The 27,075-nt window shown below is 42.7% G+C and overlaps 1 protein-coding gene across 1 annotated transcript; it reads right to left on the bottom strand.

The window, feature by feature from the left end:
• Positions 1-452: 452 nt before the first annotated feature.
• Positions 453-26,167, bottom strand: LOC119741215 (tyrosine-protein phosphatase non-receptor type 23-like). The gene is made up of 23 exons (XM_038216947.1): positions 25,774-26,167; positions 24,026-24,100; positions 23,408-23,535; positions 21,587-21,713; positions 20,712-20,843; positions 19,516-19,731; positions 19,169-19,273; positions 18,202-18,340; positions 17,622-17,802; positions 16,709-16,854; positions 16,234-16,325; positions 14,952-15,153; positions 14,148-14,308; positions 12,721-12,872; positions 12,189-12,385; positions 8,582-11,745; positions 7,987-8,083; positions 6,999-7,201; positions 5,994-6,184; positions 4,518-4,622; positions 3,459-3,597; positions 3,022-3,082; positions 453-1,728 (listed from the first exon to the last, which is right to left on the bottom strand). Exons 1-23 carry the CDS (start codon positions 25,858-25,860, stop codon positions 992-994), a joined length of 6,837 nt encoding a protein of 2,278 aa, XP_038072875.1. The 5' UTR covers positions 25,861-26,167; the 3' UTR covers positions 453-991.
• Between the last annotated feature and the right edge of the window lie 908 nt (positions 26,168-27,075).

Here is a 27,075-nt window from a genome sequence, read left to right as displayed (position 1 = left end):
TGTATTTTCACTGTAAGAACATCGCCAACTGATAGAGCTGTGAGAGTTACATTCCAGTGAACTAGAGCAATTTTAAAAAATATGAAACTAAAACTAGTTTGACTAAATCCATCGTGCAGCAGCATATGTTGGTGGTGCATTATAAATCTATAGTTTTTGTTTAAACTATACATAAAGACATAAGTTTCAAGTATAATTTGTGATAACATAACGTAAATGGATATATTATTTTAACATATACACATAATTTTTATATTAAATTTGGTGCACCTTCAATGGGTTTTATGTAGTTTTGCCGTTCAAAAACAAATGACACAAAGTAGCAGTTGCAATACAGAAAGGCAGTAACAAGTAACTATAGAGTTGTGCTATGGGTATTCTCTGAATGATGTCCCATACCATAATATACTCAACTTCCTGCATCAGCAGGTGGTACAAGCAATTTTTTACAGCGTTCTGATTGGACGTGTGTATGTGACACCTTTAGAACAGAGCATTGTGATCGGTTGCCAGTAACCTTGACTCCAATTTCATGGCTCTGTTATACAGAGGAATTCTCTAAATTACACGCAATTGTTACATGTACAAGGACAGCATATATCTACAATGTATGTGTTTTACTTAAACTCTGGATACTGGCAAATTGAACTGTTTTTCAGACAAGCAGATTTTATGTTGGATATAACGGCGACACAATTTAAATGCTCATTTCAGGTCTCAGTTTCGAGGTCATCCCAACTGAAAGACCTAAATAGTTCAAGACTAAGACAAGACTTGGGATCTGATGATGTCAAGACCAAGACTAAGACCAAGACAAGCAGGGAGTGATCTTGAAACTTGTCTTAGTCTCAAAACCTTCTCCAATAGTTTAAACATAATTTTTAGGACAAAAGATTGCAGAATTGCACAAGTTCATTTGACAGATTATAATACAAGACTAGTACATGTAGGCTTAACAATGATCAATGAAAAGTAGACTTTTTTACAGCAATTAAGAAGCGTTATTTTCCCCTTTACTTTTCATCGTCCATAAAGGATCAAGCGAGCCCAGAGGATCATCCTCTGACTGACTGGCTCCTAACATGCCCCTTTGCCCGCTGAAGTCCGTTTTGGAGATCCGCTGCTTGGATTTGCCCTTCATGGAAAAGTTTTGCGGTGTGAGATCGGCCAAAATAGATGGCAGGGAGCCGTCTGTGGGGCTGAGCGAGCCCTGGGCTGGGTCCCCACCTTCTTGTTGGCTGGACTCCACAACATCCGGGATGAACTGGGGTGGGTTCAGACTAAAGTCAGTCAGGTTGGATTCCGTCAGCTCCACCAGGGTGGGCGGGGCTTGGACAGCTTGGGAGGGGGTGGGGTCGGATGGGCTAAGTGACTTGGCAGGGGAGTCCACTTGGGGTATTTCATCTGTTGCCTTATCCGATGGAATAGCCTCGGTGGATGTTTCAGATTCAGTCTTTGGCGGCAGGAATGGCTCCTGATTGGTTGACTCATGGTCACTGATGGGCGACAAAGATCTCGGATTGGTCAGGTCGTCTTGGAAGGCGGGGCTTGCAGCTTCCTGCACGGGCATGGTCTCTTGGCTGGTGGTCCGGACGGACATTTTGGAAATCCGGGAGTGGAGGCTGGTGACGGAATCGGAGCCCATGATGACATCGAAGGAGGTGATTCTCTGAAGATGTTTGAGATCAACCTGTGGGGATGAAACCGAGGACTTCACCGAAATGCCACCTGTAAGGAATAAATCATTTCAATTACATATTACAGAATTTTGTTTTTTTAAAGAAAATAAACCCAGGCCATGCAGGAGGAAAAAGTGACACGAAGTTAGGGCTGTCCCGAATATACTACATATTCGATCATCGACCAAATAATCAAATAGCTTTTTGCCGCTTTGAATATTCGAAAACCAAAACACTATGCACGCTCACACACAACTGTGATGTTATTTTATCGTAAAGTTTTGGTGCTAAAAGGGTCAGGTGCCACTTTTTTGTCGACGGTAACTTTTTTGTCGACGGCGGTTCATTGTTCTCATCCTTTTAACAGGTTAAAGCCTTTGACAGTTATACGATGCTTACTGCAAAACACTCCAGCAGACCATATCAATCACCGCACACACATTTAAACTGGCACACTCTGTGTGCAACTTTTGACCACCAGCCAACACAGTTGCAGCGGGAAGTTTCGAATATCCTAATATTCGGTCCAATGCAGTTTTGAGTATTCGAATACCTTATTTGAAAATGGACAGCCCTACACGAAGTAGTCTACGAAACTGTTGACAAAGACCATGACTTCTATGACGAGTGAAATCGCAACTTGCTTTGAAATCTCAATTCTTCACAATAGTCTACACATGTTACAAAAAGAATATTGACAGTGCAGCATTACAAAAGAATATTGAGTGATTCAAATCTGACAAGAGCGCTCTGCATAAGTGAGTAACAATGAATCAACGTGAAGGTGGTATGTCTGAATTCACTGACAGCATACAGAGACCACAGAATCAGCCAAGCACACACATTACAGGTATTGAACTTACAGCAAACAGAATCATTGCTCAACTGGAAATTTATGGGGGAAAACACAAACAGTTTAAAACTGGTTCAAACCGATATCAGATACACCAATAATGTTTCAATAACAGTGATTTTTTCCCCAAAGAATTGTGAAAAAATGTCTGTGTTTCTTCAAGGTGTCACCTACTGCCATAGCAAAGAACATAGACTGTGTATTGTGGAGTGTATTTTTAGCGTTTTAAGTTTGCACAAAGATTAACGCAGCAGGAAACAGCGCCACCAACCAACTGGTGGTGCTTCGTTCTGAGGATGACTAGTGAAACTAGTCGAAACGTAAACGAAACTACGTAAGTAATTGGCTGTGTTAATAGAGAATTCATTTACAAAAGATTAACAATTCAGAAGTTTAACAATATTTAGCAAAATTGTTTCAGGGATTTTTCATAGAGAGGATGACATAAACATCTTTTTGATAACAGCAGACTAACGAAGGCTCACTTACGCTTTGCCAGGATCTGCTGTGCAAAACACAAGACTGCCATGTACGTGAACTTTAACTGTTCCTGAGGATATTAAAAAGGGTAAGAAAAAAAATCAAATGTCACAATTTAATTATGTACAGCTGTAATTGTTTTTCTAACAGTTTTGTCAGACAATCTGATTTCACAATACATTCTGAACCCTAGCAGAGCAAAAGACAAATAAATTAGACCAATAAGCCTCTGTACTGATGACGTCACACTTTGTTTACGTGTGTGCTTTCCTATGGTGCTCAGAGGACCGTGAGCCCCCACTGGCTCCACAGGAAAGTGCACGTCAACAAAGTGTGACGTCATCAGTACAGAGGCTTATGGACGGACATAAAGAGATCAGAATGCAACATATGAAAGGGAATTTGTTGAATGCTGCCCTCGACAGACTTCAGGTTTTCTCGTTTACCTTCTCTGCCACCATGCCTCTCCTCTGTTGTCGCAGCGTCTTCACCTGTCTGGGAATATCAACGATGCCTCCCCCGCACATCATCTCTTGAACCGCTGAATAGATCAGGCAGAAGGTCCCCGTCCGACCAATTCCAGAACTAATGGATACAAGGGTACGGAAGTTACTGTAAAAGTGCGGAAAATTTCCACTTTATCAAATATTGGGGCTCATCCCTGGATAAAACATGAAGATTCCCATGGTCCAGTGGTTACTGTGTTTGACTCATGTACGATAGGGCGTGGGTTCGAACCCTGGTGTTTGGTGTTTGTGCCCTTGGGCAAGACACTTAACTAAAATTACCTCTCTCCACCCAGGAGTATAAATGGGTACCTGTGAGGGGTAGAGGACCAAATGTGCGCTGATATCAGGCCTGATTAACTGGGGAATAATTGTAAAGCACTTTGAGATTGTTAATACGATGGAAAGCGCTATATAAACATTACAATTGATTTTTTTTTTTTTTTAGATCCACATGTATGATTGCCATTCAAAAAAACAGGTTTTATCTCTAAAAGAATATATTTCAAACAATTCAGATATATCTGCATGTTGAGAATCAGAAGTAAAAATAACAGGCATGCAACTGGAAAGTAACAAAAAAATAAAAGGAAATTCCAAGCTTCACAAGACTTTGTACAGTGTTTTTCAATTTTTAATGCATAGAGGTTGGTTCATACTCGTGCGAAAGTGTAAGCGAATGCGAATTTGAGACGTCACGGCAAGCATTCGCAAAAGTTGAAGCATTTCAACTCCAACGATTTTTGCAGCGAATGTTTTATGACGTCAAATTCGTTTCGCTTTCGTACATGACTGAAGTAGGAACCGGCCTTGAGTGAGAAGTAAAAAACGAGGAAATCAGCCGATCCCAGGAAAAGTTGCAAGTGGGTTTTTTTCACAAATGTTTAAAGCAATACCTGAACAAACCCTCAGTTATCCATTGAGCACTTAATTTGTAAGCTGATTTGAACCACATTATTAGAATTATGGGGGCTGAGTTTTTATCCATCCTGTGCTTACTTGCAGTGTACTACAATGGGAGTACTCAGGCTTCTTTGCTGCATGTAGAAACCGTTGACGTCACTTATGTACTGTAGAAGGTCTGCTGGTCTGTTTGGGACTCCACTATAAAAAATATGGCATGTTTAAAAGACATGATACAGAATTAACAGTACATCGATACCACAAGGTTTACTCTGTGGCAATAGATATTAAAGGCACGGTCATGTTTGCACCATATAGAGCATACAAGTCTCAGGAGTTTTTATGAAGTCTCACTTTTTTAAATTAAATTTAGATACTAAACACTCATACCAAACACTGACACGTCTAGTCACAGACTCCCGTCTTGACCAAACACGATTGTTTGACCAGAGAATGAGGTCAAAAGTTTTCATTTAATTATGGTCATCGATTTGCAATATTTAAAAAAAAAGTTTTCTTTGGTAAAGCTTCAGTTTTTGCCACAGAACTTATTTGTGATGCGATCAAGCTAAATGAGTCGTTTGTCGACCCTGGTCATTTTTAAAATTTGTTTTTTACAGTTTTGAGAAGAGCACAATCTCAGCATTACTGCTGTGAAAACCGCATGCTCAAACTATCTTTAGTTCAAAAATTATGGAAGTCGGAACACCAAGAGATGTGATGAAGTGATGTGATGAAGTGGCCCTATTTTGGCCTGAATCTCCAAATGAAAGTTCCCGACAAACGACTCATTTTGCTTGATCCAACATTTAATTCCAGGAAAAGTCAGGCTGGGAAACACAATAAATTAAAAGCATAGACATCACACGCATTGCAACTTCTACATGATATGCCAGAAGTCACATATTGCCATAAACTCTAACTTGTTTTTCAAAGTAAACTTGGATGTTCCATAGCACCAAATGTGAGGCTGTGTATGGTGCTATTCAGTGCAACATGAAGTTGAAACTGCCACCAAATATGTAAGGCGTTCTGGCAGAATGAGACACAACCGGGCAGAGGTCGAAATTTCGGGTTTGCGGGTATTAGAAAAGAGAATAAAATTCCCTTTAATACAATACTGTTCGTTGCTCTTCAATTGGACATTCAGTTGACAAGTTATGGCTGTTTAAAGTTTGCACTTACTCACATGTCAAAAATTAAAATACTGAGAAAAGGCCATTAAAGTTTCAAGTTTTGTAGTCGTGCAAATGACAGATGGCAATTGGTTTTCCTTGAAAACACTTTTATTCCACGATTTTTACACTATTTCTTTAAAATATGTGTGGTAGACATATGAAAGGTTATAAATATCAATACATTTGAAAATCAAAAAAAAAATCACCTTTTTTTTTTTTTTTCATTTTTCTCCACTACGACCTATGCCCAGTTCCGTCTCATTCTGCCAAAACGCCTCACATTATGTGTTCCACTGAAAGCACTGTATCCACTGGGCTCACACTTATTGTAGAAACTTCTCACCCCATCACAGAACCCAGATATTTTTTTCCCAGAATTTCTTCAGGGACTTACAATTCTGGCCAGGCAGTAAACTGGTGCTGAAAGACTGTCCTCTCCTGCTTAGTGTCTTTGTGGATCAGATGGAAGGTCCGGTCTGTCTGATGGTCGGTGGTTCGTTTGCTCTGTAAACTGATCAGGATGGAGCCGTAGGTCTTGACCTGCCCCCGCTCCTCGGGCCAGTACTGGTCAAAATCCGCTTTACTCTGGCAAAAGGAAATATCAAATTCTAAGTTTTCACGAAAAATTAGTATGTCCAGGGCTCGTGCGCGTCATGGATATTGACGTCAATGTCTTGCCATCTATGATGCAAAATGTGCTGTTACAGGTGAAGAAAGGAAGGAACACCTGTTTATTGCTCATAACAGTGAAATGTTGCAAATTGATATACACAAAGTTTTATTAGAGGTCACATAATCTATTGTCATAATCAATAGATTTGAGATTTTCTTGCTTAACCCTCCTATGCAAACATACATTCTGTGCCAAGTTGTCCTTTCAGTCAAAATCAATCAAGTGACTGTTTTCAACAGTTAAGAGCTCCCAGCCTACATAAAGCAGGATTGACAGACTGTGACTGTTTATGTAACTTGATACAGCTGTGTTTTGACTGTAGGTGATTGATAAGACAGCTTAGCAACCAGTTTCCTGCTTTTGACTGTTGACTGAATTTGCCTAGTCAGAGTGCTTGCTTGAAATATGATCTGACTGTTTGTGACTAGCCTGTGTAAAAGGCATGGCAGGGGAAGTGGATGGAATTTTTGATTGTCTGTGACTGTTAAAACAGTTGGATGGTTAATGTAATAATCTTTTTAGCAGTAACTGTTTCGATTTATTTTCCTAAAGATCACAGGTGAGACACTTCTCACAAATGTTGATGTCTGTGCACAGATTCTATAGGCTCCAAACAGGAACGTGAAGCTTCCAGTATACATTGGCGTAACTAAACCTCACTTTTGTTCATCCCCTGTTACTTGTGACACAACTTGAGATGGACTCAAATTCAAGACCCCTACTTACCTTGGCCGTGGGTGCCTGGGAGACCAGCATAGCTATGAGAGAGACCTGCTGCTCATAGACCATCAGCCAGAAGTCATTGTAGGAGGACGGTAAGGGAGCCTGGGTGGCAATGAAGTGGGGGGAGGCCGGGGAGAGATCGTTGATGAAGCTTGCGTTGATGTAATCATCCTTGCCCGTCTGGAGCTTGACGCGATTGTGATCATCTACACAGTGAAAGGATTAATAAGTACCCATGCAAAGACCTTTGCTCACTGAGATACTTTATTAAAATATACCCGTTGTGTCAGAAAACGTAAGAGCAGGCTTATCAACTCAAGCGTGAGTTTAGAACATTATTGTCCACAGTCTTCTGCACTTCACAACCCTTCAATTTTTGCAAAACCACTTTTGCTCATAGAGTTAGCACCCACACTTCAAATTCCTTTCAGGTAATCTTCTGTGGAGTATGGAAAACACTTCAAATCCCTGCACAATTCTATTTGTATGGTTAAGCTCAGGGCATCCTTGTTCCATGGCGCCGTATGCATGCTGGTGTGCGCATTGAGAGTTGCGCGTATTGTTCCAAAGAGCCAGTAGCTACAGAGTTGGGTTCAAACATTTCGTGAAGGGGTGGTTTGGAAGAGAGAAATACATTTCCCACCAATTTTGTATTAATATAGAAGTTCATTTTAACTGTAAATCAAATGACAAGGATCTATAAGTCAGTTTTATAAAACAAACATTGAGTGGCTTTAAATTGCGAAATGGGAGGAATATTATTGCTCGGTAAAATCTGGACTTTTCCATTTAACTCGGCTTCGCCTCGTGAAATAAACAAGTCCAGATTTTACCTTGCTATAAAATTCCTCCCATACCACTCTGAGCCACTCAATATTTGAAAACTGACCTGCAGGGTTTTAAAGGGTTTTACGTATTGCTCTGAATATTGACTTCCCAATGTCACTGCCTCTCAAGCAAAACCGCTTTAAAAAGGTATTGACGATCTTACATGGCATGACATCTGGGTGTCTGTTCTTGATGGAGTAGCAGCGTGCGACAGCAATTGAAGATTGCCTGGTGTCACGATCTTGAGCCTCACTCAACTCCTTGTAATGCCAGGAAGAAAAAAACATTACTTGACAGTCAGTGTTGTCTCATTGTAGACTGAAACGAAAAGTGGTTTTGCAGGACTCAAGCCTAAACACTAAATCCTACTTTGACTGATTACTCTGAATGAGTATGAATGTGAATGTTTGGACACAGAGTTTAATAAACATTGGCAAAAATGGACCCCTGTTCTTGGACTACAGTCAGATTTTTAAAGATAATTTTACCTTTTAGGTATCCTGTTGTGTCAAAATGTCAATTTCCCTCTAGTTTTCTAAATTTGAATGCTGCACTTATTTTCCTGTACACTTCTTGGGCTCACACAAGGACTAATATACAACACTACTCATAAAAGACCACCACTACTGTTGGCTACCCTAAATGGTCCATAAAACAAACACATGTCTTGAGACAACCAAGATCAGATTTTGAATTTTTAAGAATGTACGCAAAATGACTTTTTCAATTTCTTGACTGGATAACCGTCGGACACACACCTTCCAAAGTCCATCAAGTACTGTTGGTCCACTCAGCATCTGTTTTCCGAGGCCATCAACGTACTTCTCAAACCTCTCAACCTCATCTAAAAATTTGTCAAGTGTCTGCTTATCATCGTACGGGTCTTTAGACTTTGGGAAGGGTCGGGCTGAGGCAGACTGTCCTGACGTAGAGGATTTTGTGGCTGGACCAGGTATGAGTGGTTTCAATGAGGCCTGGTTGTCTGCCGATTTGTGGGTTTGGGTGGATGTGCTGGGAAGTCCAGCTTGCTTGAAAACATCAGATAACACAGCCTCGTTGGATGAATAAGACTGCGTGGGTGTGGTTGTTGTAGTTGTCAGGGGCTCAGTTTGGGTCTTGGAAGGGGCCTCTTGAGGCGGGGCTTCTGAGGTGTCTGATTGTGGTATCAAAGGTTTACTAAGAGATATCTGCTCGTTGTCCGGGCTGTTTGAGAGCAGATCCCGGGAGCTGGGCTCTACTTTCAAAGGTTGCAGGGAAGGCTGCGGCAGACGCTGCTGCTCTTCCTTCAGTGCTTTGTTGACCTGCTGGACTTGATTCAGAGGGGGTTGTGGTGGCTGTTGGTAGGGCTGGCCCGGAGAACCTGCTGGGAATGGAACAGCGGAACTGTTAGCCTGCTGCACTGGAACTCCTGCATGGGAAGGGTTAGCAATGGATGAGGGACCACTTTGAAAGGGTTGGTTCATGCTGGGTGGCAGGGGATGGTTCTGGATGGGCGTCTGCATTCTGGGATTGGATGGGTTCAAATCTGGTTGTTGGTGGTTACCTGGAGGCGGCATTCTTTGGTTTTGTGGGTTCACACCAGGAGGCAGCTGGGCTGGATTGGACTGGCTGAAATTTTGCGGTGGTAACTGAGACTGGTTTGCATATCCCATTCCCTGCTGGATGCTGGTGAACTGACTACTCTGCTGCTGCTGTGGCTGTGGCTGCGGTTGCTGAGTGTAGGGCTGGCGGATGGCGAGTCCTGCACCAGGATGTTGTTGCAGAGGCTGCTGTTGGCTAGAGATTGGCTGCTGGTGCTGTTGGTGTTGTTGCTGCGGCTGCGGCTGCGGCTGCGACCACACCTGACCTCCAGCCTGTGAAAATGGAGCTTGTGAAGCCATTCTCGGTGGATGTCCCATGGTACCTTGCTGTGGGCCCATGGGAATACCTTGACTAACTGGTGGCTGCTGCTGCCCCGCTGGAGCTATTTGCTGCCCTGTATAACCCACAGGTTGTCCAACATTAGTTGGCTGTCCATTAGTTGGCCTGGCACCTCCGGGCATAGATACAGCTTGGTTTGATGGGGGCAGGGTTTGAGTTGAGCCAGGCTGCTGAGGATGGTAAGTTTGCTGTACTTGAGCCTGAGATGGATGCATTTGTTGCCCACCACCTTGAGGGATGCCTTGAGGCCTGACTGGGTTTCCTTGTTGAGTTTGAGGAGCTGAGAATCGTGCTTGATTTAAAGGCTGCTGTTGGAACTGTGGCGGCTGCTGCTGCTGGTGTGGGTGCTGCTGTTGTTGTTGTAAGTGTTGCTGCTGATGCTGGGGCATGCCTTGTCCAAACCTGGCATGTTGGTTAGGACTGGGCTGTGACTGAACCTGTTGTGGAGGTCTAATATGTTGTGGGCTAGCTGTTGGTGTTTGATTTGCCTGCATGTGATGCTGCTGCTGCTGCCCCATATGCTGTTGGCCAGATTGGATGGAAGTCCCAGGCTGTGGGTAAATCTGTTGGGGTCTATGCTGGGGACTCGCTGTGGGGGTTTGGCTGAACTGTTGAGTGGGTTGTTGGTACGGATGCTGTTGCTGCTGCTGTTGCTGCTGTTGCTGCTGTTGCTGCTGCTGTTGCTGTTGTTGCTGCTGTTGCTGCTGCTGCTGTTGCTGCTGCTGCTGTTGCTGCTGTTGCAGTAGTGCAGCTGGATGAGTTGCTTGCATACCAGGCTGCTGCGACATCCCTTGTTGGTGGCTCATGGGCTGGGAGGTACTCTGCTGTGGCTGTGATTGGTTGTTTTGGTTTGATGTCATCGGATACTGGGTGTTGCTGCCAGGTTGTGAAACCATTGGCTGCTGCGACTGCTGCATTATGTTTTGGTAGCCTGGCTGGGATTGATTCATCTGTGGGGGCATGTTGGTTTGTTGCGGCTGCGGTGGTACATTAGATTGTGACATCATGGGTGGCTGATGCGGCATTTGGGTGCTCGGATGGCTAAATTGTGGATTACCACCTGGGGGTACCTGCTGATGCTGTCCAAGCGTTTGGCCTTCCATCGGTGGGCGAGTAACGGCTGATGGGATGGGAGTTGTGATGCTGCTTACCATGGCGGTGCTAGTGTGTGGCTGAGCTTGTATACCCTGAGCCTGTTGGTTGGCTTGTGGTTGGTGGTCGCGAGGAACTGATGGTTGAGGGTTGCTGTTGGGTGGGACAGATCTGGCGGCTGGATAGCCAGGTTGATTCTGTGAATGCGATACCTGTATCTGCTGAGAGTGAAGTGATCTTGGAGTTGGCTGCTGAGGTGGTTGGGGTGGTGATTGGCTGAATGGTTGAGGAACCATGGGTGGCTGCATCTGAGGTCTGCTAGCCGGCATCATCGGCTGCTGGGAACCAGACTGCGGCATCACGGGGGTTTGGGATTGTGGTAGGCTTCCAGGGTACGATGCACTGGGGTGAGGTTGCTGTGCCTGCACTCCTGAATGCCCAGGAGCTTGGGGATGACTTGGGATGGTTGGAGGGGCAGATGAGGGTTGGCTCATGGGTGCAGAGGGGGTACGATGGGGCATCCTGGACTGGTCATAAGCCATGCTGCTTGACTGGGATGCATGGAGGGGGGAGCCTGGACCTGATCCGGGATGTGCAAATGCTGGGGATTGAGATGGAGGTCTCTGACCGTCCAGTGAAGACAGGCTGGATGGAGAGTCAAAACTTGAGTGCCTTGCCAGGCCCTGGCTGGGATGGGCTCCAGGCTGCATGGTATTTGCGGGCGGGCCTCCGTGATCCAAAGACCCTGGATACTGGCCAGAAACAGCAGCTGGCATCATGGGAACATCACTGACGCTGCCCCCTCCAACTGATGCAGATGACTTGGGTTTCCAGAAATCAGAGAGTTTAGGACCGGCGGGCACGGGATCCACAGGGAGGACTGGCTTTGGCGCGGTGGGTCTGGCTTGCACTGTAGAAAAGGATTACAGAGGAAATGATGTCATTACCTGACAAAATGCTATCAGTGCTGCTGGAATTGGTAAAATCAGTGCTTATTCAGTAAATATTGAGAAAATACATTACACAAATAATCAGATTGGGGAGTCAGATAGGCCAAACAGGGACTTATTTGATTTTAACATGTACTTCCAACTAAATTGCCATCAAAAATCTAGCATTTCCTTTCAATATGGCTTTTTCTGCGTGTTTGCTCTTTTAGGCTCCCAGTATATTCTTCCCCCAATTTCCAGAAGACCGAATCAGTCTTCAAGAGCTCTAACCACTAGTTTGACTGGTCTCGAAAACTTTTAATTACATGTACTTAAACGAAAAAAGATGAATGGTTTACATAATTGGGAAAGTTTCATGTCTGAGTCTTGAATAAGCTGGTAGTATTTTCTTCTTCCCCCGTACCTGGTTTTGGTTTGAGTCTGGCCAAGACAGCCTCTCGTTCCTCCTGCTTGACCTTGATGACCCCGTCGGTTCGGGTCTGGAGCTTACGCAACCCAAGCTGCAACTTATTGTAGAACTCGATGCCTTTATGGGACTTGGCCAGCAGGTCATCGTAGACTGTGTACGATCCTATCAGCTCCTGGATCTTGTCCTCTCGACTAAAAAATTGGATTAAAAATGTCCGCTTGTCACTACATCATTTCCAAGATATTTGTTCACAATGGGTTTTGGGCATGATAATAACTTTAAAAATGGTGGTTCTTTTTCACTGTATGTCGATTAATTTGTTTTAGCTGCTACAAGGCCCTTTTGAAGATGAGTTTCTCTGATAAACAAGAGGATTGAAACATGTAGCATAGATTCAACTGATAATCATATCACTGAATGAGATAGAGCTAACATTATTTTTCATCATTCCTTGTAGAAAGGTCTGAAATCGTAAAACAAGATGACAAGAAGTAAAAGACGGTGGGAGTTTGATAGAAAAGCTCACTTCTTGGAGATTTCGGCGTGCATCTTTCTGGTGTCAGCGTAGGCAGCATTAGCCTCCGTCAAGGCCTTCAGTATGTTCTCTTGGGCTGAGAGATTCTGCTCAATGTAGGTGACCAGTGTGTCATGCTTCTTCATCTCATCTTCAAACAATGCCTGGTATGAGGAGAAATCACAAAATGTTTTACCTTTTTGTCCTCCAATGGAAGATTACAACTTCAATCGGTTTAAAATATACATTTGAATTTAGCTATCCATTCAATTCCTTGATAAGTACCCTTGTAAGCATGAGCAAATTGAAAGAAAAATTGATGATCATTCTTTAACCTTTGGTCACTTGTCATAAAAAGAACACTACATGAAAATATGTAGAAAAAAAACAATCCACAGTTTCAAAGAGGTCTTCCTCTTCCAATTTGTAGAACTTCCTTGTTCTCGAGCGATGCCAACACGAATGCATTCGAAGGTATCATGAATTTAAAAAACATTAATGGAAAAATCCCTTCAGCTCCACAAATTGCAATTGCTTAAAAGATGTCAACATACAGACGTCAGCTTTGCACCTCCAATGATACCTTTACTGTGTTTTATAAATTGTTAAGTGCCCAGTTAATAATAATAATAATAACAGATAATTTATAAGGTGCACAGTATCTGGAGAACCATTCAAAGGTGCCGGTCACTAGCAAATCACTGTGGTTTAAATGATAGCTTGAAAAGATGAGTCTTAAGATGGCGTTTGAATGATGACATATCAGTTGTGTCCCTTAACTCGTCTGGCAAGGAATTCCAGAGACACGGTGCACAGCTGGAAAAGGCCCGGTCCCCCTAGCTTGCCAGGCGAGTTTCGGGAACAGAAAGTAGCCTATCTGTGATGAAGAAGATCTGAGGCCTGGTCACAGGTTGCGAAGTTGTAACAGGTCTCGTATGTAGGATGGAGCTAATCCATGAAGGGCTTTGAATGTAAGGAGCTGGATTTTGAATTGTATTCTGTTTTTAACAGGAAGCAGTCTCATTTCCGTCTCATTTTGCCAGAACGCCTCACAATTTTTGAATATATATGTACAACTGGTTCGTGGAGTGTGGAGTGTAGTGGCCTTGTGATCTGGAGCATTGAATTCTTGGTCTGCGGGTAATTCTGCAGGTTGTGGGTTCAAGTCCAGCCTGGGGTTATGGTATGCTTGCCCTTAGGCAAGGCACTTTGTCACTCATTGCTTCTCCCCACCCAGGAGTAAATGGGTACCTGTGAGGGCAGAGATGCTAATTAAGACTGATTTAAGCTGCTTTGCACTGAAATGGCAGCATCGAGCTGTACACTCCCCGGGGAGCTGAGATGGTCTTTGGAATGTTTCATTGGCCCAATGAGCAGGGATGTAGCGCCTTGAGCACCAATACTGGTGGATACATGCGCTATATTATTATTATTATTACCCTCAAGTTTCCCCCTTCAGTAGTAACGATTCTGCTGGTGATGTCATCGGTGCGAAGCTGGTCCCTCAGCTGAGTCTCCAGACTCACTCTTTGGTTCTTCATTTCATCCACCTTCTTAATGAGCATGCTCAGCTTAGACTCCGCCCCTCTGTCGCTCGACGCTGCGTACCAAAAGGAGTTTACAAAATGAATGGTTAATTTCTACGATGATGAAAGGTAAAAAATGATAACTTTTATATATATATATATGTATATATAAGAATAATAGCAAAGGAATGCCGTTCTCACAGTTGAATAGCTCGTGTTTTGAACTTGTGACTGACTTGTGAGAACTCGTGATGGACTCTTTTATAACACTGCCTTCATTAGGGTCCGATAATATTATGTGAAACTACCATGTGACCCTTAGTTTCCTTGTGATCAGCCATCGCTGCAGTAGGCATGCGTTTGTTCAGCAACCTCGTTGTGCGTTGTAAACTAGAGAGTAGGGCTTATTTTCACATCATATAAATGCAATTCTTTATCATATGCCGTAATGGTCACTAGCTGTGCTGTGTATGTTTGTCATATCGTGCTGTCCCAGGACTGAGTGTTGGCTCCGCATTATTCTCACGGTTTTTTTGCCATCCATCCCAGCTTTGAAGGCTTTCCTAATACCTACTGCACATGGTGCTATATGATCTTTGCCTACACAATGGCGACGCAGACTTTTGGGTACTCAGATGTAAGCCGCGTCACTTAAGTCAGTGAGAGAGCCCTTTACCAGATCTCTTTTGTTGCTGTCACCATGCCCTCCATACTCACATTGGGCATCTTTGATGGATGGCAGGGAGGCCTGTAACTCATCCAGTGGCCCAGCCAGCTTGCGGATATTCTCAATGTGCACCTGCATGGCCTTGTGTAGTTCCTGGTTGGACTTGCTGGCCTTGTCGTGGCCCTCCTTGTACTTTGAGAACTCCTGCTTGATCTCATCCATGATCTTGGTAGGACGCTTACCCCGATCCTTCTGCAAACACGTGGGGAATTTTTTCTTAGAGAGTCGTTAAGCAGGCACATATGGGTGCACACAGAAAATTTTGAGCTTAAGCAAGAACAAGTAAGTCATCAGGCCCAGTGTGTATTTCTCTATCTTAACCGTTGCTCTTTTGGTGTAATTTAGTGCACCCCAGGTGAAGTGTAGTGGAGGATGCTTTGACTCACTTTTGACCCATTTTTGATTTTGGTGTGCATAGAAATACCAGTGACGGATGGGAAGGGCGGGGAAAGGCGCTCTAAAATCCACCTTGGGTGCAAACCAAAACTGGATCCGTCCTTGATGCCTTTACAGGGTGAGTAAAAAAAAAAATGTCGGGACTATTGTTTTATTGAAGTTCTGCATGTAGCACTTTCAAAATCTAGGACATGAAAGCCCAAGTCATAAGCTTTCTTTTAGTACAGGAATCATTCAAATCACTCATGTACTTTTCAAGTTACGGAATTTACGAAAGTTACAAAAGTTCTGTCCACGGATCACAACAAAGGTGTGCGTTCTTTCAGCTAAACCAAAACAATTCACACACATCCGTATGTGATTTGTTTTCGTTTTGCTGAAAGAACACTGAACTTTTTTGTGATCCATGGACAGAACCTTAAAACGGTGCTTGTGATTAAAATTCTGTAACTTGAAAAGTACGAGTGATTTGAATGATTTTTGTACTAAAAGAAAGATTATGAATGGGGCTTTCATATCCTTGATTTTGAAAGTGCTACATTCAAAACTTCACTAAAACAATGGTCCCAACATTTGGGTGTCATTTTTTTTTACTCACCCTGTAGAGGGCTTGTCTGTCAGTCAACTAGGGGACTAATCTGGAGGGATAAGGAGGGTCTAGGAAGCTTGCTGCAGACTTGGTAAAGAGGTAGATATTTGGGGGTGGTGCCAAAAAAATGAAGAGAAGTCGCCTCTTGGCAAATATTTAACTGAAATGGAGGGAGTGGTAGAGCAATGATTAAGTCTAATTTGTATTGACTAATCTCACTTTGTTTCGAGTACTTGGAACCGAGACGAGGCTGTAGCAGTACTGACTGGCTAGGAGCTTTGGCTTACCTGGAACTCAGATTCTTGTTTGTCCTCTCCATCTAGAATTTCTTGCAGTTCCTTTACGTCAGCATCGACATCAAGAACGACGCTGGACAACTCTGTCCATAAAAGTAAAATGTTTCAGTGATGTTATAACTCTTGGACATATTTTTTTTAAATTTTCACAAATCAGCAAATCTGAATGAAAAAGGTACTGCTTTTTAAAGGTTTTCTTTGGATAAATTTGGTAGTCAACAGTTAGCAGAGCATGATAAACCAAATACCCACAAGAAAGTACCATCATTAGCCCTAACTTTCCTGGATTCTCATAGAATTGTGCCGGCTTTAGGACGGTAGATCTCAGCCACTATTACTTTACATGAGGCTTGATATACCCTTCAGGAAGGTTCCTGGCAAAACAATGCCCAGGCAGTTAGGCGTTTAAGCACTAACACATGCATTTACGCAGTTAACAAATCTGGTATCTGCGGGCAATACTCACCTTGCATGCACTGAACGAGTTGCTTGATTGGCTCCGTCTTGACACTGAGGGCAGCACACACCTCCAGCATGACCTGGGGCAGTCTCTCGGGCTCATCTGCCCCGTCCAGTTTGAGTTGGTCAAGTTGTAACGAGGCCATGAACTGTCTGCGTGTAGAAACCACATTACGAAACATTATTCAAGCTCATCAAAAAATGAAAATAAGCCAGTTTGGTATCTTGAGGTAGTCCAGGTCAAAGGTCATTCAGGATAAAATCGCTGACGCGATGTTAAGTCATGTTACATGAACACACATTCTACTGGCAACTAACACGCGAGCGTCGTGCGCCCATCTCCCTGCGCATTCATGCGCCTTCGAATGACATGTGACCCATATCAGCTGAAATACTGAAGCAGCTTATTTAAAGACTCTGTACAACATCCACTAACAAAATAGCTTGCTTGATTGAAAGTAAAAACAGTATCAATTAAACTGTATAATCAGAGCATCTGGTGTACTGTCATTTTCAAGAAAGGCGGAATTTTGTCAGAATCTTTTTCTAACTATCGCTTAGCCGAGCAATCATTAGAAAAAATGGCTTTTAAGGCACAAATGTGAATGTCAATTTTTTTCCCATGACTTAGCCGGCACTCAGGCATAGCATGTGACAACTGACTCTGGGATTTTTGAAAGATACATTTAGTTAGCTGCTCTTTCATGTTTGAAACAATCAGTGGTTTTTTTCCCTCCTTGTTTTACCAGCACCTTTGCACACTAAACACTAAACAAGTTGCTGGAACGATATCTGCGATAAATTATTTTCCCAAAAACCCATCCAACTCTTGCATTTGCAGCAAAAGCAAATGTTGTACTGTAACTTTCAAAGGAGCTGGTTATTAAGAACCCAATGCTGCCTGTTCGGATTTAACTTACTCAAGGTGTTTGGTCTTGTCTTCGATTTCATCTCCGATTCGGCGTAGCAACTTGGCTTTTTCTTCACTGTACAACGAGGCTGCCTCGTGGGCCTCCATGGGGACCAGCTTCTTGAAGATGTCTGGGCCTGCTATGCTCTCATCATAGGGTTGAAAGGTCAAGGCTTTGACCAAGGATGCACCTGTTCAGGAAATAGTGTTCAAATATGCAATACATGTATGTTCATTTGAGGGACCAGGCACGAAGTAGAACATTTCTGTTTTCTTCACGGTATGCGGGCCTAACGCCCAATAGTGTGTGGTTATGCAACAACCTTAGTTTTACTGGAACGCTCGGGTGGTAAGGGGAATCACTTCACGTTGGCTCAGCACGGACTACACACACGCAATGTTCTCGACCACTCCCAAGCCATAACATATCGTAGCGCATTGCTTACCGTATTCAATCTACAAATATGATTAGTGCATATTCATAATACAATTAATCACGCATACTTCACGCCATACGCTTGCCAACCAGTGTCCACATACAATGTGTCAGCTTCATCTACTGTTCGTGCAAGGAGTTGATAAAACCCTACCTTTGATTTCGGGGAGGTTCTCAAATGGAGGCACTTGATCATGGTACACAAAATCATTATCCTTCTTTGCTGCCTGAAATTTTCCCGAGACCACGTCTTTGGTGAAGTTGAGGGCCTCTAGGATGCCCTCGTGCACTCCCTGCAGCAAAACAATCATTGTGGTAAAAACAACAGTGACAAAGTTTCTGTTTCAGCTGTCAGTAAATAGAAACTTTGTTCTTAATTCGGCATACACTTGAGTCGCAAGTCCATGAATTGTCCCAAGATTAGTAACTGACGATGACTAGAGCAGGCTAGTCGAAACGTTGAGACCAAAGACAAGTTCTTTTAGAACTTAAAGCAGGACTGTTCTTATCAGAACAAAAACTACTTAGCGAAACTTGATAATAAGCAGGACAAGTTCTTTTCAGAACTAAATATCTTCTAAGCAGTAGTTATTACCACATGGTGTTACCGCAAACCAAAACGATAAGATTAGTAACAACAGTTGAAACATTCGCGCAGGAACTGTTGCTCGGATTTGAGTTTGCACTGAACTTTTTGTCACAACTGCGCAGAGGATTTTAACATCTCTGCCTCGTTTCCCTTTGCACTTTTTTGGTACAGCAAAAGGGAGGATTTTTTTGCGTCAAAGAGTTCGGCATTCAACAGACATGGGCAAAGAATTTCAATGGTTCGCTTTCAACAAATGCTTGAAAACCAGTTGCCTGGGTGATTTCGACGATCCGCTCGCTAGACAAATCACAAGTCGATATCCTCCTCAGCTTCTTCCTCTTCTTCGACCTCATCCACGGGGTCAGATCTTTTGCCCTTTTTCTTCTTTTGCCCCAATAAGTAGCCACAGTTCTTAGGCAGTGTCAGAATTACTTGGCTACGCCCAACCATAACACACGTGTCTTGAGAAGTGGCTTCCATAGGTACATGCGTAATAGCAAGCCACAGCCAAGTAATTTTGACACAGCCTTACCTTGGATAGTTTCATGGCTTCATTGTGTCTGTCTACGGCTTGCTGCAGCCAGCTCACCCTCTCCCCGTGTTTCTGTTGTTCATCTGCTTGATTGCTCATGTACATCTGAAAGAGACCAAAAGTAAAAGGGGTCTCACTTGAAAGAACCATCGAAAGGAACCCAGAACCTTTGAACTGTCATTCAAGCGCACACTCAACAGGAGCTCAAGGAGCAATTTACCTTGAATTTGCAAAGAACAATGAGACAGTTTTAATCTGTTGCAAGACACTCTAAATACTTTCTGGCTAAATGAGACTCTGGAATGCAGTCTTCAACACACTTGAATTGTTTAAGATCGTGAGCTTACATAGGCCACACTCAGGAAGTGCGTAATCTTGACTTGAACGGTCTTCCTCCACGTCTTGCTCCTCCTGGACCCCATCAGACTGCTGATGTTGCTGTCTTCAAGGCCCCTGAGTGCCTGCCGGTAGTACTCAATCACCTGCATGCTGATGCGGGACACTAGGGAGCTCTTGCGGTTGTCCTGCATGGATTTCTCCAGTAGACACTCCTGGGCTTGGCCCTAGAACAAAACAATTCATGAATACAGCACATTTTTTACTGGAGCTGAAGGGTCAGCCTACTGTCCTTTGACTGACTGAGTCACTGAGTGTAAATAAAATCTTAAATTTTCATGCTGAGGCTATCAAATGACAGGCCAGTTCATACTTCATGCAAATGTGAAGGTGAATTTGATGCCACAAAACTTTTGCAGCAGAATTTGCCCGAGTTGAAATGAGTTTTCGCTGTGCGAAAATTTGCTGTAGCATCACAAATTTGTGTTCGTGTTTGTGCTGTCGAGCCGAGTGTGAACTGGCCATTACACTGACCAAACTATCCAACAGACCTTTGGGGCTAGCTATCAATTAATAGACTAATCCATTGAAAGAAAAGAGAAAGTCATTACTGAGGTTGAGCCATGTTTGAGTGCATGGCACATGCATTCTTAAGGTTGAGGGGTACGTGCCAAGGAGTGACATTGAGGAAATGAAAGTCCACAAAATAATTGGCAGAGAGTTTGAGAGCTGCTGAGGGGCCCAAAGCATCATAGGGTCTATGGTATACATTAGCATTTTGCCTTAAGGCACCCCTTCAAATGCCTGTTTTTTTTGCCCTATATAAACATTTATGAGTAAAAACACCTTTACAGTAAAACTTCATGAATTTCAAATGTGATTCTTTAAAAATTCAGTCAAAGATATCCTGACATCAGGAAAAACACTAAAAAATCTCACTGCACTGAAGGAGTATTGAGTACACGAGCAATGGTTCAATCTCAACAATGGTTTCAAATTGAGGCAGCTGAATTAGTCTACAAGGTTTATAGTGAGGCAAGCCTGCAGGAACATACTGGGTACTGGGTCCTGGGGTGTACATTTATGCCTAGTAAAAGGGGCGAATGCTTAAGTATATTCCAGGACTCCTATCCAAAAGGTTAGGGTTGCCGCAGCACCCACAGCACCCCCCGTTCCCGCGGGCTTGAAGAGAGGAGAGGATACATACCAGCATGAGGTTGATATAGATTGTCATGAGATCAAATGAGATGTCTGGACTCATGTAACTCTGGAAATGGTCCTTGAGGTAGCTGAATGCCCCAGCAGCGCACTGGAAGTGAGTACAGGCTACCTTCATCTCCTGTAAGAAAGACAACATCGTCCATGAACATGTTGATAACAAATCAAAGTCTCATATGGTGAATAACTAAAGAAAGGTTCTTTGATGATGGTCATTATATTTCACAGGATAACAAGTGTATATCCTGTAACGACAAATTTCTGCGTGGCGGGCAGATCCATAAGTTTGGACAGGACATTGCTCAAATAACAATGCTTGATAAACTCCAAAGTTTTGCTTCTTACGGCAAAACAAGGTGGCTTTGCTGCCTGTCGCCCACATCACAGGCGTGTAGCCCGTTTCACGGGCGAGTCGCCCACTTTGCGGGTAATCAACTCATGAAGAGTTCGCCAATACACACACACAATACACATACACACCCTTTGCGCTTTATTGTACAGCAGTGATGTGATGCTTCTGTACATGACAATGGTCCAAAATAGAGCTAGAATTCCCAAACTAAGAAATTAAATTTGGGAAAGTAAAACTGAATTCAAACTTAGCGACAAAGCCAATGTTTGAAGAAAGGCCTATTATAATTAACCTTGACTTCAGAACAATTCTCATAAAAAAATTCTCATGAAAAACTTAACAAAATTTGGAGTTATGAACACCACAGCAGTTTGGGCCAACATAGGTAAGAAACAGGTACGGGGATGTTCTTGCCGTCCACCCCTCGCCTCCCTTCCAGGTAACAACCCCCCCCCAAACAACCCCCTGTGCCCATGCAGCAATAGTACATGAAAAAGAGAGTATGTACTAACCTCTTCGCTGGCCCGAGACTCCTTTGCCCCCAAGACGGAGTGGAGGACTCCCAAGTTGTAGAGAATGCAGGCCTGGTCAAAGGCAGCATCAGCATGGGAGAACGGCTCCTCGTGAAAGGTATCAATCCTGCCGTCGTGAAAGAGGAAATTCAAGACATTTGGTATTGTAACAGCTTACAGTTATTTTCATAAAAGAATCCAAATCAGCCAAGTATCCCAAGCAGCCCTGGTGTAACTATTACACTCACATGTCAAGAACACGTCAACTTGTTTAGTTACTTACTAGTCAGACAACAAGAAACGGGATGAGCACAAACAATCACTCTTCACTGGAGCAACTTGTCTAGTGACTTGAGACAGGATGACTTAAAGGGAAATCAAAAAATAAAACTACCAAATCATATGAAATACCTTGCTGGACTGTTAGTGAATGACAGTGTAAAGCATCCTGTAAAATCATGGCACCTGGTATACTGTCATTTTCAAGAAAAGTGGTATTTTTGTATCAATTTCCAACGCTGGTCGACCGACCAGCGTTGGAAAAAACTGGCTTTTTTTTTCAAATACTGGCCCCAATTGACCATCACACTTGTTTGCAATCGAATACACACACCTATGAATGGGTACAAGCCAGCTAGACTGGTTCCCTGACCTTACAATTCCCCAATGTATGTAAACTGCTCTGTTTCTTCTTATATGGAGTCAGGGAACCAGACTACAGGAAAATGATTGTTTTTCTTGGTTTTTATAGCATTTTCGAACCCAAAACTTCAAAAAAGTCAGTGTAACTATATTTGCTATATATTTTCAACCCCCCAATTCCATCCATTTCTGAAAATTACAGCAAAAGCAAATGATGTATATTCCCTTTAAGGTTCATACTCGGCGCGAAAGCGAACGCTAATTTGTGATGTCAGGGCAAGTTTTCGTTGAACACATTTCGACTCCGGCGAATTTGGCAGCGAAAGCTTCATGACGTCAAGTTCGCATCGCATTCGCATGAAGTATGAACCGGGCTTTACACTGTCTTGATCACAACTAAAGATACATTTTACATCCGCATAAGCCCTGGTTTTTAACTTCAAAGTTTCAAATGGACTTTTCTTTAACTGTTTGCACCGCACAGTGAATGCAAAGTGGTTTTAATATGAAGCAAAGAACTACATGTAGACTGAATGTTTTGTTCTTTCAAAAAGATTGGTCAATCAGTAATCTATCAGTAGTCTGGTCGCATGAGTGTGAACACAGAGTATAGAAATATGGACTTGGATTCAGTTGTTTCTTTTTAACACTTTACTTGTGCAGTACATAAGAACTGTTGGCCTGGTTGCTCCTTGCACCAGTCTATTTCCTTTTACAACACTACACCCACAGATTCTGTATATTGAATGGCCGTATCTCTACTGTACTGCTGTGCACAGCCAAAAAGCCTACACAACGGCTACCTCGGTTACTCGGTCTGAAAAGTACTACACGCAGAGATATCAACGTAGCAACAAGCATGCAAAACATGCATACGGGTGGCGTGTTGCGCGTATTGTCCCCACATTCTACAGAGTTGGGTTCAAAAATTTCATGAAAAGGTAGTTTAGAAAAGTTCAAGTTTCAACTAATGTCATAAATGTTCATTTTAATTGGATTTTGGTTAAATTAATCAGTTATCTCTGTCCATGACTTTCCATGACGGCTTTAAATTTCTGCATTCTCCAGGATTTTTTGAATGACTGTAGGAACCCTAGGTGATGGAAATTTGAAGATTCAGGAAGGTTCGTGGTACCAAATCCCAGGGCGTTAGGGGATAAGCAAGGCAGGAGTACCAACCATGTGAAGATAGGAGCTGCCTCTCCACCGTCTGTGATCGGGAACCGGCTGGTCAGCAGGTGCAGCTGGCCATAGTATTTCTTCAGGGTGCTGATACCGTTAAAATCTCGCGACACGTTGGTGGCATTCTAAGAAATATTTGACAAAGTAAATCAAAGTGAATCATATTATTATTATTAAGCAATTAGGTTTTTGGATACCATAGCCAAAAATACAAGAATTCTGACACAGCTGTGTAGTGGCGCTTTATGAAACAACAGATTTTACTTTGCACGTTGCATAAGCACAACAAAAGAGTCGCGAAACTTTTTTTTACTCTAAACAAAATCATCAACAAGATTTAGAAAAAAAAGAAGGCTATGCCATATATCTTAGCATAACTTAAGAGTTCAAATCGACAAGTTATTCATAAGCCAGCCAGAAATAAAATGACACGTCAGTTAAAAAGTAACAGGAAATGCTTCTTTTACTGTTCATTCGAATAGCTTGTGTCTTGGCTTGGGCCTGGATGACCGATTTGTCAAATCTTACTTTCAGAGGACAGAGTGCAGACTCACAACAAACATTTGTGGCTTTCTTCCCGCAAAATAATCGTGAAATTTACCCAAGGCTACTTACCGCTCTCAGCTGATCCAGTTGCTTGATTTCTTCATTGTATTTGTTAGGATCTTCCATATAGTGACCCTGAATGTACTGCAAGTGTAAATTTACACGTAAGTGAATTTTAATAGGCTACAAAATTGCTTGATGCACAAGCCAGACCAGATGGCTGTTTACAGTATTTTGAATATCTCAACACATTACTAAACACGCGTTGAGATTTTCAAAATACTGTAAATAGCCGTCTGGTACAAAGACGCCTGTCTTGTTCCCCAAACTACAACAGTAGCTGAACGTTGTTATACAGAGAGGGCACAAGACTAGTAAACATGCTCGAATGCTCTGTCATCGGTACTCATCACATTCAACCGTCAATTCTGCGCATAAAAAAAAGTGGACATATTTCTCCTTATTTTTCATGCAAAGGAAACACTCTTTAGTAACCAACTAAACAGCTGATAAATGCATACTGGTAAGATGCCTGCAGGAGAGATGAAACGGCTCCGAAAAAAAAATCCATTTGGCAAGCTGCTTGCAAGATTTGTCAGACTGTATTTTGACCTCTTTTGTCAGGAATGACATTTGAAAAGTTGCAAAAGACCTTTCAGTTTCACAAAGAATCGCCAGGGTTGTTGCCGATTGTTTGCATGGCGGCAACCAGACTGATATAGTCTGGCACCATATATATATAGTGTGCGGCTATATATATAGTGTAATGTATGCATTATGCGGGCGCGCTTGGGCAAGATTATGAATATGCATTGCATTTCATGACGTTTGTCGGGCGCGTGGCGCGGCTGGCCATACAAACACGAGGTCATGAGCTGAATAATGCATATTCATAATCTTGCCCAATCGCGCCCGCATAATGCATACATTTATTACAATGCAGCCGCCATTTTGAAATCGCATGTAGGACAATTTTCGGGACGATTTTCGTGGGCGATGATGACTGAATTTCATCTTTTGGCCAGATGGATGAAGATTTTTAGATAAAAGAACGTTTTTTCGAAAAGGTATGAGTTCCTCTACGACTAGGAACCTTAACTTTGGAAATTTCTGTCCTGGATGAAAAGATAATCTCGATCAAAATCGGTAGCAAAATCGCTACATCAGAGTTCAGCGTGTAGGGGAGCATTGGCGGTCTGGCCGTACTACAGAGCTTGCGATAGGACTACTGTACGGCCAGATGCAGTCGGGCTACTGCGCATCATGATGTTCAGTGCATATCCAGCAAGCTAAACGTTTACTAAAGGTTTGCCGTCTCCGGCTAACTATCCACTGCCTATTATTAATTAAATATTTTAATGATAGGTCTGGAAAATTTAGAGTTATAAAAATAGAAATGTTTACACTAAAATTAAAATGACAATGCAGAATGTTGATGTTTTCACAGACATTTAATACCGACCAAGTCTTGAGTTTTGCCATTTAAATTGTTAATTATCTCCAAAACGGAATCACCTATGAAAATGATTGAAACGTTATTCATTTAGTTGTATAATTCTCTTTTCAATGATACTAAAATTGTTGATGATTTCTTCAAAAACATGAAAATCCACCGGACTAACTAATTAGTGAGTGGCGAGTGCAACTGCAAGCACTGCCACTGACACTGGCTTAGTACTGAGTCAGTGACAGCACGGTAGCTCCATGTTCTGATCGTGATCAATTAACAATTGTGTTTAGCCACGGAAGTTGTCTTTACACCTAAAGTAACAACCAAAGAAGTTACCCTACATAAGGGTACCCAGAATAGGTCTTACCTGTCTGAGATTGGGCCCGAATTCTACTTTTTCCAGGCTCCATTTTAGCTCTAAACTGAGCATAAACATTCGAGGAACGGCTTCCATTTTGATGTTTCACTGCAAATAGTCTGGCTACGTTTCGGTCTTGTTGAACAACCTCAATGCAATGTTATGCGACTTAACAGGCACCGAACTGTGTGGTGGTAGACTTTATTTAAGCCCGGTTCCGTCGATCGTGCTGTGCTAGCCTTGTGATTATCAGGTTAAATTATGCAAACACACTTATCCCTATCATCCAGTTGTCTATGAAATAAAACTAATTTACTTTTATATTAACAACATGAAGCCATAAAATGTACCACATTCTGTGTTAATGTTTCCCCACATCATGCATCGAAACCTAATAACGAATCGGCCTTGGTTAAGACTATCAAAAAACGCTACGTTTGGGAAGCACGCCCTCTGTATGAGTCACAGGTGCGTGATCGCTACGTCAAAGTTTCAAAGGCCACGTACAACTCCATGACTGTATGTACTGAGTCAGCGAGAAGAATATCGAATCATTTATTTCCTGTTCGTGGCAAAATGAAAGGGTAATAATAACAATAAAAACAAATATTAAAAAGGTATATTGTTAAGGCATTTAAAGGCCCCTAGAGCATGGAGGTATTCCGCCTCCATGCCTAGAGCAAAGGGATAGACACAATTTAATATGGGGAGTGTATAGCCAATCAGGACCCCCCTCAGCCGCGCTGACATGATACCGCTGGCTTAGTAAAATGGGGCCAAAAATGATACATGGCCTACATGATGACATGCATTCGTGCCAACAATTCAGCGGTAAATAGACACGGTTGGTATGAGAGGAATAGAGGGAATGACACATTTCTTCATGAATCAAACAAATATTGGAAAAAAACCCCCAAATATTTGTTTATTTTGTTTCTACATAAGGCCAAAACAAACAGTTCTGTGCGGGTAGGTAGGGAATAGTTTTGTTGGCAATTTGTTTGGTGTACAATCTAGTCATGGTTCGGCGTAGCGGTACTTTACTCGCCTTCCAACGCTGTGACCCGGGTTCGAATCCCGGTTCGAAGTGTGCCAATATGTGTATTGGGTTTTCAGTCTCACCTGATTCCGTGGGTTTTCCCCCAGAAAATTCTTCTGGGCTTTTCCTCCCACCTCTAAAACTGTACTTTCTTCTCAATGTACGCGTCTTCTCTCCACTGTTTCTTCAAGCTTGCGAGCTACAGTGCTTAGGGCGTTTTTGAGAGATCCTTGGTTTCATTACCAGAAATTATTAACAATAATAATACAAAT

Source organism: Patiria miniata, unplaced genomic scaffold (genome assembly GCF_015706575.1).
Source record: "Patiria miniata isolate m_02_andy unplaced genomic scaffold, ASM1570657v1 HiC_scaffold_5, whole genome shotgun sequence".
In the NCBI taxonomy this organism is placed as follows: Eukaryota; Metazoa; Echinodermata; class Asteroidea; order Valvatida; family Asterinidae; genus Patiria; species Patiria miniata.
Note: the sequence above shows the minus strand (reverse complement) of the source record. Positions and strands in the feature narration are given on the sequence as shown.